This window comes from Typopeltis vanoorti, chromosome 15, assembly GCF_054136105.1.
Source record: "Typopeltis vanoorti isolate ZY-2024b chromosome 15, IOZ_Tvanoo_1.0, whole genome shotgun sequence".
Lineage (NCBI taxonomy): Eukaryota > Metazoa > Arthropoda > Arachnida > Uropygi > Thelyphonidae > Typopeltis > Typopeltis vanoorti.
The window spans coordinates 105,422,199-105,438,270 of record NC_143563.1 but is presented as its reverse complement, the minus strand read 5'-3'; the positions used below and the strand labels follow the sequence as shown (position 1 = coordinate 105,438,270).

Here is a 16,072-nt window from a genome sequence, read left to right as displayed (position 1 = left end):
TGCCGTGTATAGACAAGTGATTAATGAGCTAGTTAATAAGCGTATGAGTTATTTAATATGCGAACAGCTCTTCTAAATATAATCAAGCATTCTGGGGATGGTTTCTTGTGCGTCAACCCAAATGCGAGAACAATTTCTGAGGTCGAGCAGATTTTAGATTTGTGTTAGGAGTAAAGTACTCAAGCACTGATGGGAAAATGCGACCTGAGGAAGCAGTTCAGCATGACATGCAAAATTCGACTATAGAAGAAGCTGGCCATCCACTCAGAAAAGACACCAGAGAGATCATAAGATAACTTGGTAAGAAGGCTGCGGTAGCAAACTCGATCAAATGCCTTGGAAACGGTCTCAAGGGACCTCATAGCTCACCTGCCATTTGAGCATGAGTCAAAGTGTGTTTTGGATTTGCAAAAAATTATCAAGCAATCTATTTCGCGTGTGTAATTTATGCAAAATTATAAAATTGATTTTCTCGAATGTAAAAGTAGTAGAAATTATAAACAAATTAAAGTTTTTAAATTCGGATATATACTGCATAGGTTAGTGATTTATTATATATAATAAATTTCAGTATGTTGCAATTTCGAGGATAAAAAAAGAACATAAAAACACTCAGAAATAGGAACACTAATTTAATATAGATGATTACTAACAGACCTGTTCTAATCTTTAAGATTAGCTGCTGTTGTCCATTAGTTATAAAAGACGTGCTTATTTACTTCTTATCTATCAGCCACGTCATTAAGTCCTAAGTAGAGTAATTCCACGGTATTACAAAACTGCATCAAAGTCTGGCCGGAAGATTCAACCGCCACTAAATCCTAATATCGCACTTAGCGGAATGCACAAGATAATCTGTATTTACTTCCTGTTCGAAATTGACCTGAAACAACTTCTAAATATTGTCAGGAGTTATAAAGACAGCGAAAGTAATAAGACCTTAATTATCTTCAAGGAATTCAACGCAAGAAACCCCCTTAATTTCCTGTAGTTTACCGGCCATCTATTAAAGTATGCAAAGTGAAAAACCCTTTTTTTTTTTTTCGGTGGCTCGTCAAATAGCATCCGGAGAAAATACTTCTCTGTACGTTTATGTTTTAGTCATTCAGAGAAAACAAGGTTACGATTATAATTTTGTATACTCATTAGAGCTGCAGTTTAGTTGTTGTTAATGTATATAATTTTCATTATCCATTCACTACCAAAGTGTACATTAATACACTCTTCAAGAAGTAAGAAGTAAATTGTAGTCAAGCCGTTTGTATTGTTCAGGCTACTGTTTCTTTTATTATATATTTCACCTGCAAATACCCTTCTCTGAAAAATATTTACGTCATATGACTATCGAAAACTGTCTGATGCTTCCGATGTTCCGAATATTATGCTCAGGTATTTCGTTTATTTTTCGAAAGATCTTTCTTCGACACTGTTTAGCATTGTATTTTCTTGTTCTGTGGGCGCACCCGTCGCCTGAAGTAATAAATCTCCGACCACTTCATCAAAAAATGAACAAGACTGTTAAACTGCATAAGGCTAAAAATGCACATTTTTACATTTTTCTCCGGCAATGTTGTGTGTCACTGACATTGCCGTTTTTTTCTTTGTTTACCAAGGGATTCTTTCACTGTTTATTAAAGCTGTTTAGATAAGCCACGCTTTATTTATATCATCTTCAATATGTTTTTGACAGCCATTGTTACTTTTTCTTCGTGATATATTACAGAGGTTTAAAAATCCTGACAGCGGGCGAGTTGCCGTAGAGGGAAACTTTCATATAAGTTGCTTCCAGAAAGTGATATGAACCACCCACTCCACCGTTTTAACGATCTTTGGAATATTATTTTGACGTTCCTTCTTTGAACAGAAATTTACTTTTAGTTCTTCTCTTTAGAATAACCACAAGTAAATTTCTTTACTTGTACAGTAGCGAACAAATTAATCCGAACAAGACGAATTTTCGTTTTTTTTTTTTTTTTTTTTTTTTTTTTTTTTTTTTTTTTTTTGTTGCAGTTCACAAGAACTCATCTTCGGTTTCAGTTTACTATTTTCGATTTTGGTTCACTATTTTGGTTGAGTTCTGCGTGCTTTACTCTCTCTCTACGATATTTAATAATAGTCTTGTATATTTTTTAATAAGCAAGTTGACATTTGTAGGTGTTTTATTCATTTTGTATAGCTATAAAATGAATAAATCTCCAAGAAAGCGTTCAAAAATGTGTACTCTTTCTCAGCACACATCAATGACTCAAATACGAATTGTCAATGAGTGTGATACTGGTTTGGATACTCGATTTTAAGAGGTTTAGGGAGACGAGTACCTTTTCTCCTGACAGTAAAGGAAAACGTGGGCGAAAAAGGAAAACTACACTTACTCAAGATCATTTAGTGGTTAGGAAAAAGCGAAATGTATCCAAGATGTCTGCTGTGAAAAGAGAGACTTGGCAGGTAGTGGGATTAATGCTTCTGACATGACAATCCATAGAAGATTATTGGAAGTAGGGAGGACTGCCCACAAACCAAAAAAGAAACAACTGTTGACGAAGACTATACAGAAAAGGAGGCTTCAGTGGGCAAAAGTGTGCAAACATTGGACTGTTGGGAAGTGGAAGAAGGTCATATTCTCAGATGAGAGCCATTTCTTTGTCCAGGGAGAGCGAGTACCTTATGTTTGCAAATCAGCGGCTGAGAAGACTTCTCCGCCCACCTTCAACACGCTCCTAAACACCCAGCTAAAAAGATGTTCTGGGGTAGTTTACACATGACGGTCAAGGATCACATGGGCCTGTTCACGGTATCATGAAAAGTGACCAATACATCCAAATATTGGAGAAAAGAGTGGTCCCACAGATCCAGAAAGACGAAAAACTCATCTTCGAACAGGATCTCGCTCCATGCCACATTTCGAAAAAAGTGAAAGGGTTCTTCAAAAATCACAACATCAAATTATTTCAGTCCAGATAACACTCCTGACATTAATCCTACAGATAATTTTTGGTCCGTAGTGAAAAAGAGACTTTTTCACTACGGCCCACAAAATTAAATTGTGACACAAAGGAAACATTTTTGTACTCATTTTCTTGCGAAATCAAAATGTTAAAATCTTTAAAATGCGAGTGTTCGAATTAATTTATTCCCTACTGTAGTTCTTCCCTTTGGAAGAAAGTTACTTGTGGCTCTTCCCTTTAGAAACATAATGTTTCTAACAATACTTAAAAACATTACTGTTTCTAATTTTTATTTTTTAGAAAATATTTGTATTCCTGTTCTTCTTTGCTCTGTAAACTGCAACTTACGAGTATGATACTATTAGTCATCACTAATAGCATCATACTCGTAAGTGGTCTTTTTACCATCTTATTTCAAGAAATGTTAAGGGTGATTTTCGATACAAATTGCAGATTTTGCTTCTAAACTTCTTGTCTATGTCCTGTGCAGCTCGGAGAAACTGCATGCTCCTAAAATAAGACAATTATTTTCTTCATTTATTTACAAATAAATTTGTAAATTTATTTGTAAAAATCTTTCAAAATTGAAGAACAGTTTAATCATGATCGAAAATGTCTGTGCACGTAAAGTACTTCTTTTCAAATTCTTTTAAGAGTAAACTTTGCATTATTAGGATAATGCGAGTTTCGACAGCCTGCAGTTAAACAGCAAAAAAGAAAAAGAAAAAAAACAAACCCCTTGTTTATTTTTATCCAAGCCAGTAAGATTTTCGATTTATCAATATCTAATGGCCCTTGCACAACATGGTCTAGCCATTCCAAAAATCCTACAGCATAAATACAGGCTGAACAAAAACAACGACCATAATACTGTGTCTTACAGAATTATAAAGGCATTTTCATGTTTTCTTCCTTCTTCAGACATTAGTTACTCTTCCATATACCATCGCTCTTCTACAGGACACTTAAACTATGAAAAAGCGATTGTTTAGAAGCTTTACGATGAGCTTTCCTAAAGGAAAATTTTGATCGGCTATTTCTTCATTTAGTTGCAGACTTTAGAAGAAAGAATTCTGCTAAGCATCCACACATCTGCACAAAATTCATGTAAGAATTCAGACCACTGTCGAAAACCATCTTTTCTGTTTATGCACAGGAAAGTTTCGAACGTTCTAGATGGAATCTCGAACAGGGATCGGCAAACTTTTCGGACTCTTGACCTCTCCATGGAATCCTTGATCGCTCATCGATCCCCATCATGTTAAATAAATGAATAAATGTTATCAATAATACATTTCTAGATTTAAAAATAATAATTCCTTAGTCCTTTACTTTATTACTGCTTCTCGATAAGAAATATTTAAAGAAATTTAAATAAAATACTTAGAGAAATTCACAAAGAACATTGAAAATGCAAACTCCCTTTTGATCCCTAGACATTTATCGACCCCTGCTCTAGAAGAAAGCGAAAGATCTAAGCCAAGCGAGAAGTGTATGTAAGGCGACTTCGATACTGTTCTGACATTACACAATCAACTAAACCAACTTTCATAATGAAGATTGTGCTGATTAAAAGAACTGATTAAAGTATTTTAAGCCACGTCCCCCTCAATGATGTACCTCAAAACAAAACCTCAGGCAAGGGGGGGTCACCAAGGACATCATTGCATTTTTTATGACTCCCACCCAAAATGGTTGTAAACCTTGAGTACATTAATACTGTGCAGGACTGCCGTAACCCACTAGGAAAATGCCAAGAAGCGGCAAGGGAAAGACAGCAAAATTATCTCAACCATTTTTTTTATTGATTTACAAATTTTCTTGAATTTAGCGGCGGCAAAATATTGCTTGCCTAGGGATGGTATATACCGTACCAATGTCCTTGGTTACCCTGGCCAAGTTAAGGACTTTTTTATATATTTATTTTTCATTTAATCCATTTATGCTATTTTAGCATTTTAGGTTTTAGATGAACTTCATCGCTCGGTGTGAGACCACCGCCTGCTCATTGGAGACCTTAAGTGAATTGAAAATTTTCCATATATGATTTATGTATAAAAAAATAAATAAAAAATAAAAAAATCTACCGTAATAATGCAGCATAGGCTTACCCCCCCCCTTTCGTAGGTGGCAGCCACATTTTAAAACTATGCACACAGATCGTCTTTTCGGAGGGAATTATTGTTCTTTCACATCTTCTCCCTCCACTACTGCGTTTAGAACAGTCTATTGCGCCAAACATGCATAATCGTTGTATAGGAATTAAACATAATTTAGTCATTTAAAATTTCTCTTTTCATTATACAGTTGTTCGTGTTCATTTAATTTTTAGCTCACATACGCAGATACTCATCCGATGTACACGAAAGAAAGTTATCCCAACTTTTTTCGTGTTGTTCCGAGTGAGTCGTCGTTCAATCCTGCCCGAGTATCCTTGCTGAGGCAATTCAACTGGACCAGAGTAGGAACCTTGTACCAAAATAAGCCAAGATATGCCTTGGTAAGTAATATTTTTTCTGTTAACAGACATTAGATAATTTTGGCTAAATTTAACTATTGTGCGTAAATAAATTCCTTAATCATGGTACTATGAGATGGATTAGTCTGTTGATAATTTGCTTTTGATATATTGCTTGTGTGTACTTGGGAGATTTACGAAGGTGATTATAAGTTTGTGTTTTAAACTATTCCATCTACGAGTAGACGCAGCAAAAAATGTAAATAAATTATGACCTAAATCAAAATAACTTAACTCATGACTACAACTGTCGGCAGCTAAATTATGATCTAACTTCAAAGAATGACTAGCGCATGGAAAGAAAAAAAATGCTTTGTTCTATATTCCTTTAACCCAAGCTTGAAGGCTTTGGCCAGCCATGTTAGCGACATTATATCTGTCCTCTGAATTTTTAATATTAATATCCATATCCGCCAACATTTTAGTTGCTTTTTCTTCCATGTATTGACTGCTATGCTGTTTGATTGGAATAAAGAACAAATATATTTCGACTTCCCCAATGGACAGTAAGTAACTTACAACAATAGTCATTTGGTCAACATGGGAAATATCTGGAGTCGAATCAAAAATTATGGCTTAAAAACAATAGAGATGCAGGAGAATTGTTAATATCCACAGTATGTGTGCAGTAAATCGATAACTTTTTAATACGAATAAGATGCACTTCAACCAATCATCTCCCGCTTCAGTACGTTTAAAATGATACCAGGGTGAATTTTTATCCATATTTACAAATCTCTTTTCAATACCTCCTTTGCTAAATGTCAAGCCAAATGAAATATTTTAATTCTTACCTTTGAGTTTTCACTATCTGACACAATATTTGAAATATGAAACAGCGGGTGCTACTTACTGCTCTCTCTCAACGATCAATAAGAATACAAAATCACGGAATATAAGTTTGTCGTAAATACAGCATTAAAAAACTTTAAAGATTCGCTATGAAACAAGCGGAGAGGGGCATCGAAATCAAATATATATAAGGGAATCTGTTCGCTTCAGAATGTATCAGAGACCAATCAGGGAAATTCTATATTTGGTTGGTATATTCAAAGTAACCAATAATAAAAAAACAGCCTGTGTATATTTATCGGTAGTTTAGTAATGGAATGACCCTGTGTCGTGAAAAATTCTTCCCAAAAAGTCATCATTTATATTTATAGAAATAAAAGTCTACCGAATTGACATGCCAAATACATTTACCGGTTTGTAAAAATGTGCTCGCCAGATGTTGAAGGGATATGTTAAAAGGTCAAGAGGGTTACGCATAAGCAGACATACAACACACGAGAGAGTTTTCGAGTGATCGTGTTAACTTGACTAGTTACTCATGCTGTAAAGTTAAATTATTTACGAAATATTTGAGGTAACAATGCAAGCAGTGGACTGCTAATGTGAATCTGTAGCTATACAACCACTTGACACCTTAAGGTTTGAGCGATTTTATTAAAAAAAAAAAAACTAACTATATATTACAAAATTAGTCAATATTAAAATGTTTTTGATTTACCGAAATACAAGTAGAAAACACCGAATAACCGGTAATTAATAAATGCTTTGTGCTCTATTTACCAGTATTACATTCCCTAGAAATGATCTTTTCTCAGACTATACAGCACTGATAAAAGCATAATGAAAATGCCCAAATTATCAGTCAATTTACCGCTGCACAAAAAAGAAGAACTGTCTCGATTGTACACTGATAGGGAAAGAGGTAGGAAGAGAACAAACGTGTGTTCACGTGTATACAAAAATGTTAATACCTACTGTTTTCATTCCTAAGATTTATTCTGATATGAAGTGTAAATATCCCTTCGAATACCGTATGGAGAGCTTGAAAATGAGAACAAATCCATAAAATTAAGTAAGGGTAGGCGCAACTATAACCTAAGTTTATAGCAAAACGTATTAATGATAAAAGATATGTGATTGCATTCTGAAGTACATAATTCAGCCTACACTTAATAAAAACGATTAATTTAGTTGTTTTAATACAGTGTTTGGGAAAATCAACGAATAACTTTCTATACAAAAGTATATTTGAATCCAAGAAAGATGATACTCACTACTAGTTGGATGGTGTAATATATCATGTCCATTTCGGTGTATTAGTGTATGTACGATAATGATTGAAGTTCTCGAGTTTCTTTCCTACATCTAGTACACATCCGTTTTCTTTTCTGTGTCATATTTCGAGAATCATTAGATTTCCAAGGACTGGCAGACCAAAAGCGAGCACCTGTCAGTTCTATTACCAGAGTAGTCACAGACCCATACAGTGTCAATAAATCGATATCCACAATTTTATTTATCTGTTGAAATGACATTTGGTCTTTATCTATCGTGAAGCCTCAACTGTTCAGCTTCACCAGAAACGGTTCTATAAAGTGAGGAGAATCGCTTGGAGTGTACACACAAAGGTCGTTATCATCGGTATTCAGTAGCGAAGTTGAGTAAGAAGAGCCATTAAACGTTCATCACTCATTCCCTTAAAAATAATAAAATGAAATAAAATCAGGAGAGCACTCAACTTTCCAACTTTGCATACTCCACACCCACTCGATGGGGAAGGCCATGGAGTACTAACAATATGTAATAGTTTTATCATTGTATGAATTTACAAAACTAAACCTCAAACTTTAAAATAGACAAGGCCTATTTTGTTAATTTTCGGTTTTAAAAGGATTTTTATAATAGTAGGCTTAGCTAAGCCTAACTGAATACAGAATGCAGTAAAGGAAGAAACTATAATTTTAATTAAAATACAAAATTTGGGAGAAACAAGGGCCTATCCTATGCAGATGTTTAATTTATTCATTGTACGCAAAAAAAATACTATGAAGAAATTAAATACAAAAACGACAACAGAACTTTCTACAGCAAATTATTTTTATGTTCATTTGCAGAGAAAGAAATGTAAAGGAGAGAAAAATGTCAGGTGTTATACAAATGGGCTAGTGGCAAAACTAAGGTAAAAAATCATCATGAACAATGAAGTAATACTTTTAAAATTATTCGCTAAGTGAATTAGTCAACCATTCGCATACGTAACATCGAGTTTTACACGGGATTCAGATCCTAAGTAACATTGAAAAGTGTTTTTGGTTCATTGTTAAAAATGTATGGTGAAGTGACTGTTCTATACTTTGATTATATATTAGGAAAAACTAATTGCACTGATATTTAGTCATTTTTTTCTGTAACAAATTTATTACTGCAATATTGTTTTCTAGGAAATAATCAGTCTATTTGAATTTTGTATGCTGGCTGCACGCCAAGAAGCAAAAGTTCATTTATTGTAGGGCATAAGCTTTTCTGTTTGCCGCTATTTTAGAATCATTTTGGATAAAAATGTTTTCTTTTTAGTTTGTACGTAAAGAAAAAGCATTTCTGTGATAATTTTATAATTTAGAATGACACCACACAATACGTTCGAATGTTATTATGAAAGTCTAAACTCTGACTATTCCAGTAAATAAAAATTCTGAATTTTGCGAACAGTCAGCGCTTAAGCTAAAGAATATCTCAAATCACATTGTTTGCTTTCTCTAAAAATCTCTTAGAATTTTCATGTGGGTTTCATATGAGATATATTCCAAGCAGATCATCATCGAAGACATTCGCTGCCATTCTCATATTTGTTCTTTTGTTTATTTTCCGCATGTTGACTTTTCAGTTGCTGTGCAAGCATCTCCTCCATCTTGAAGAGCATCTTTTGTCTTGGCAATTTATTCGCTTCAGTCATGTGGATAAATTTCTATTTTTAGTAATAAATTACATCAATGTTGGCCGTATGAGCACCCAGGCGAAAGCCCTCAAGTGACGGAATCAAGAACGGATCTTTAAAAAAAATGAAACTGAATACTTCAATACACTTTTTTACTTGCTTTGAACTAATTTTTATATTAAATGCATATTTTAGATATCACATTCATTGTGTTCTATAATCAATAATTTACCATCTCAATCTTAAGTGCTCTTCATTCATATTATTATGCTTCTTTTATTATACAAGAACCACCATTTCAGGACTGCTTAATCGTTTCTAGGATCAAGTACAAACATGGTCCTTTGGTCATTTTAATGTTTTCAATTTGAGAAATTGGTGTAGAACTACAGTTAGATATCTGTTGTTAGAATAAAACTACTGCATGCTTATAAACAACACTCGAGGATTAATTTAAAAGTTCTGTAAAGCGTGGCCAGTAGAATGATGTAATAGTTTCTATTTCTGATATTCCTCGAAATCTAACTTCGAAATGTAGAAAGAACCTGACGAATCTCAGGTCAAATGCACAGTGACCAATGACAATGCGAGGCAAAACGTCAACTATCTAATCTTAGAAATGACAAGTGCCTCCTAACCCCCTCCCCAGTACAGTCCTGACATAAGCTCTCCAGACTGATATGGAGGTGTCAGGATTTTCATCCAGCAGAACAAACAAATCGGTTAGAAGACTACGTGGAATTTATAGCATACGTTGGCCACGTGGCCTTGGTCGCTTGACAAGCTTTCTGTTGAAGTTACTCGACTTATCAAACGCGAAATTACCTAAAAAAGAATAAAAAAATTATTACAAACGTTGAAGAGCAATGATGCGTCAAAACGGAGATCATATTCAGGGCTCGTAAATGCATTTTTTTAAACATTGAGTTTAAGAACAGGAGTACAGTGTGCAAAAAATGATACTCGTATATATGGGAGTATCGAAATTATTTTTTTATCTATAATATAGAGAAACAGAATATATGCTGGGTCTGACTCGAAGGTCGAAAGCTGTAATGCCTGACGCAGATGTTTCAGGCTGACCCAACTACTCACTGTCAGCACTTCCAGAGTGTAGTCGGAATGGATGAAAAGATCTAGGATCGAATTCCATCTAAGATGCCAAGAACCTTCATAATGGCTGTCAACTGAAAGTAAATTGTGTTCTCATTCTGAATTAGCAGAGATATTTTCCCACCCTTTGGAAACTTCATCTTTCTTTGTTGTAAGACACAATGAGATACTCGCTTAAAAGGATTTAGTTGCTTGACGTAACGTAAACAGTCAACAAACCAAAACCACCAATGGACGGATCTGAGAAGATTTCGTCATGCTGCTTCATATTCAGCTGTGAAATCATCGTACTGTATGACTATGGGGGTTAGTAGCATAATAAATGACATTAAATTTGGGGATTTAATTGTAGATTCGTTTTGTCAGTGATTACATGTGTCCTTTATTTATTTTGCATCTTTAAATGTCAGATCACAAATATTTGTATATCGTTAAGTGAACAGGTTATTGAAATATGTTTATGAGAGAATTGGAGATAACTTCTTTGGCATGTTTACTGTTAATACTGAAAGGAGAATGCTTTCCCCTCCCCCGCAAAACAATTTACTTTAAACATAGGATTTTCTGACATTTCTCTTTCTCAAAATAAAATATATTTCGCACTGCCAGTTAGTTCCCGCCGTAGTTGTACTAATATTTATAAACTGTATTACAATTACGGTAATACAATCACTTAATGAGGTAAAGTATTATTCTACGCAAGTACTAATATTATTTTAAGTTCTAAATAGTATTCTAACTATTATTCTAAGTACTAAATATTCTAATTATTATTTAAAGTTCTGAATATTATTCCAAGCAATTTTTACTTTTTTATATATACAATAATTGTATATATAAAATACAATAATTGTGATTTATGAACAATTTCAGCCCCACAGCCGATTACTAACGGAATTGGATAGTGCCAGTGTTACGATTGCCGCCACCCAAGGATTTGCAGATGAACTTCAGAATGAGTTACACAAACTAAAGGTAAACAACCATAAAACATTTTGGTGCATTCATAATCGAGTTCCTTTTGCATGAATACTAGGATTCAGGGCTGCCACTCACATTTTTCGAAATTCCCCAGATTAGACCTCAAAAATTCCCCAGGTAGTAATAACTAGGGCTCGGATTTTTAGGTTGTAAAAAAGTGCAAAATATGCGTTCACGTATACACTAAAAACATTTAAAACATCCGAAATATGCTCTTAAATATGCAAAAAAACTCAAACTATGCACTTAAATATGCTTTATCAATTTATAATTCTGCATGGTTTAATTAAAACATTACACATAAATTAAAAACATAATATAAAATACAAAAAAATTGACATTTAAATAGTTATCTACTATCTGATCAGAAAAATGACTTAAAAATTTGCTCTTTTTTTATTAATTTTTTTTTTATTAATTCCCTCTTTCTCTTTTCCTGTAACAAAGCATACTTTCATTTAAAAAAATGTATAAGTTTATTTTATACGAAGAATACATGCTTAACTTACTTTAATTGACATTTCCTCCCTCTTCTTCCTCGCCAATATCTTCTGGTAACTGATCACATTCTCTTTGCTGCTTTGTGGTATTAAGTCGATTTTTATATCTATTATGAACTGTGTGACTTTCCAATTCCTTGATTAATGTTTTCGGCGGCTCCCAAGAAGAAGACGTTGCATTTTGTCTCGCTAAGCACTGCTTTGCTAGGATTCAGTCTCTCACGGTTTCTGTTTTTAATGAATTCGGCAATTTTGTGTTTATACAATTCACTTGTGAGAAAATTCGCTCCACGTATGCAGATGGATGCAGCAGAATAGTATGATCTGTCATAAAATATGACAGTAAACCATATTTATTATTATTCATGCCATCTTTTATGTCAATCAATGAATGCTAATATCGAGGAATGCTAATATCTTTAGGAATTGATAGATCTGATGCTACGAGACGATAACTTCTTCACTCATCATCTATTTGATTTAACCTAATATCATCAACAAGTGAGGGGAATTGAGCAACAAGAGGAATAATGGTGGATAGTGACTGGCTAAGGTCACTAGCAACTTTTGGGTCCAAAATCTTGGACCCAAAAGATTTTGGGTCCATTGTTGCAAAATTACGAATTTTGCAACAATGCCGTCTTCTTCGAAGACAAATCTTTTCTTTATTTGCGAACTAAGTTCCACAAGAACCTTTAAACAATCATTTTAAATCTCAACAAAATAGAGTTATCTTCGAAAGGGTTTCTAATTAAGTGCGCCATTGCTCTACCACTGATAATTTAGCTGTTCTTAAAATCTCATCTTTAATGAAGCAACTAAGTAAATTGAGATATTCTGTTGATACATTTAGGAATAGTTGGTGGAACCTGAAATGCTCTGATTGAAAATCTATATTAAGTGTATTTACTTTTTCAAGAATATACTGAAGGAAAAAAAGCATTGGTCTGGTTCCAAGGTCAGTAAGTGTATCATATATATTTTTGGAATTGTCAATTTTATCTGTCCTCGATTCATTTTGAAAGTATAGAACTAATGCATCATACTGTTCTAAAATAGTTGATACCACTTTTACCCTCGAGAGCCACCTGGTTTGAGCAAGTTTGGGAATTTTATGTGTAGCTATATCAGCAGCTTCTTGAATGAGTACAAAATCTCTTTGCCGCTTAGCACTGCGGGAGAAGTAGGAGGTTAAATCCTTTAGAAAAGCTTCTAAGTGTGAGGGTAAAACACTGACTGCATGACTAGCGCATAGAGCAAATGAATGACAAACGCAACCCATCACAAAAACAGATGGGACGTCATCTTTCAACAGTTTCTAAAATCTACTGTTAACGCCCATCATGGAGAACAGTTATCATTACCAAATCCAATGATATTGCTAAGGGGAATGCCATGGTCCAGCAGAAGCGTTTTGACAGCACTGTAAAGACTTTTAGCACTTCCGTTCTCTACACATACTATGTCTAGTAATGCATCAGCTACATCTTTTTTATCTGTATCAAAATACCGTACAACAACAACCAAAATTTGAGTGACGGAGATATCTGTACTCTCATCTATTATAATTGAAAATTTTTGATTCTTGCATATTTCGGTAAGTTGAGACTTTTCATGGAATGATATTCCATCCTGAATAATATAAGAAAGTTTAGTTTTCTTCATTGCCAACTTTCCAGCAATTTGGCTATCCGGAAATGCGCGTTTCCATATTGTTACAAAATGATCAACACGAGAAAATGGGACGTTATGCTCAGAAAAGAAGCTCGCAATTATTAACTCACTCCTGGCTAATTGTTTATCCTCTGTTGACGCTTTTATTAAGAAATTGAGTAATAACAGCTGTCGACTTAGCAGACTGATAATTACTTTTATATTTGGCTGAATCTTTATGCTTTATTAGTGCAGATTTGTTTGCGTTTTTAAATGTAATATTACAACACTTACAGTAACGGGTATCTTTGCTGTTCCCGTCTTGCTGCAGCCAATCTTTTAATTCAGGATATTTTAACCAATCTTCTTTAAATGCTTGAGAATAGCACTTCTGTTTTTTTCTTTGATGGCTCCATAGGGTTGGATTGGAAGTAGCATAAATATGAAAATAAGTAAAAATATTGATAATTTAAACAATTTGTCAGACACTGTACAAGCACAAGGATCTCTACGATAACACTGAAGAGGTTGCGCTATATGTATGTAACGATGTAAAACCTGTGTGATAAGAAAGGGAAAACGAAACCAGAACAGAGCAAAAACGTTTTATTTATCAGATTTATCAAAAAAAAAAAAAAATTCGTGAATATAATAGTAAAATATGACAAAAATATTAAAGTTCAAACTTTTGTTCAAATTTCCCAAGATTTTGGGAGTTTTTAATTAAAAATCCCTAGATCCCTAGGTAGAGGCTAAATTCCCTAGATCTTGGGAACAATTCCAAGGAGTGGCAGCCCTGCTAGGATTGCTCACTAATTGCAAACTTGTCACAATCATTACAATTATAAAACCAATGAAGAATTAATCTTACGAAATTGTTTACAGGAAGATTCACTTTTTTTCTACGCTATACTATTAAGATCAATTTTGTTAATGTCAGATGACCCACGATTTCTATGTCATAGGCGGATGGCAAACCAACGTTAATTGTAGTCATGAAGAACAAGCGTTTGGAAAAGTAAAGTTGAACTGCAGAACCATTATGACCCCTTCATCCTTTCCAGCGATCTTGCGTGAGCAATGGGAAGAGTCCGTAAAAAAATTAAATATAAATAAACAGGCAAGTCGGACAATACATCATCTTTCTTGTAGACCAAACATCTCAAACGATTTTAAAAATGAATAAATAACAAGCACGAGGAAGTTTCAGTGTCTTACAGATTCCAAGAAGCTCATCTGGTCGGCTGAGTCACGTGTTGTACACAAACTACAGCCGACTTGGTTGCCCTTCAACCTACAAGTCATGAGTTCTAATCAAACGGCGGATATGGATATTTGAGTCTTTATGTGAGACAACTACCCTGCTTACTGGAGGCCTGAAGTGGGCTTGGATAATGATTAAGATTTGAGTCTCTTCGTCAGGTTGTACAGATTATTAACCCTTAGCCGTACTACATTATTAATATACTATAGATCTGCAACCTTTCGCGGTGACATTTATAAACAATAACAAAGCGCATTAAACTGGATAGAAATTATCTGCTTATGTATTGCTAGTATGCTTTTTTCTCGAAATCAGGTCAAAACAAACTCGACTTGACTCTCTCATCTAGTACATTAGGCACATATCCTAAAGACAAGTTGTTCTAAGATGAGAACGCTGTCCACCGTTCAGTTAAAATGTGTGGTCGTGGTTTTATAAACGATTAAGACTTCGAGCATTTCCCATAGCGTGAAAAACTGCTAAAATTCAACTGAACAGAACATCTACAGATGAAATTAGGAGGATACATACATCTGCTCGATTAATTGCAAGCAATATGCTGACCAGCTTACCTCTGAATAAATAAAAGCCCATTTTACTCATTAAGATCACTGCTAATTTCATTTTCTATGCGATCAAACATTTCGTAATATAATGTATAACATGAAAAACAAATACTGATAACATTGTTATTAGTTGTTTTAATAACGTGTACCATTTGATCAGGAGAAAGATAACAGGTATCGATGCGCATTTTTGCTTTGCATAAAATATGTCACACAGTTATTTTGACTCTACATAAAGTAGTGTTTAGAGCTGATGTTATAAAGTATTTTAAGTCTACGGATATTACACTGAGTTTGTCTGGAATGCCTCCATAGTAGAGTAGTGGAAACAACACACTTCGGTTGCAAAACCTACGCTTGAACCCCGTGTAGGATGCGGAGAACATTTATAATGACTTCTCACTGTGGACCTCCTATGGAGCTAAGAGGTTTCTATTGCTGAAACTCAAACACACAAACAGCAATTATGGAAGAAACATTAATCACCTTGTTATCATTGAACATCAGACTTATAAAAACCAGGTTTACTTATTATAGCGGATCTCTGGGCTTATTATGTAAAGAAACTGTTTATGGTATCGTTTAGTTAATTTCTCATAACATTGAATTGCATTTCCCTTTGTTTCTAAATTAACTGAGCTAGTTAACGTACAGTCGCTCTAAATAACAGTGACGGTTCGAATCCAGATAGATATCTGTCAATGTTTTAGGTAGGACATGAATTTCATTGCGCAGTGTTAGACCACCCCTACTTATTGGAGGCCTGAAGTGGCATGATAAAGTGGTTTGAAAAACACTGTTCTGT

The 16,072-nt window shown here is 34.3% G+C and overlaps 1 protein-coding gene across 1 annotated transcript in view; it reads left to right on the top strand.

The window, feature by feature from the left end:
• The window catches only part of GABA-B-R2 (gamma-aminobutyric acid type B receptor subunit 2), a 355,669-nt gene that overhangs the window by 264,546 nt on the left and 75,051 nt on the right, over window positions 1-16,072 (top strand). Inside the window, exons 3-4 of the mRNA XM_090405802.1 lie at window positions 5,278-5,445; window positions 11,177-11,278. Of these exons, the coding sequence (XP_090261928.1) occupies window positions 5,278-5,445; window positions 11,177-11,278 (270 nt within the window). The remainder of the gene's footprint in view (window positions 1-5,277; window positions 5,446-11,176; window positions 11,279-16,072) is intronic.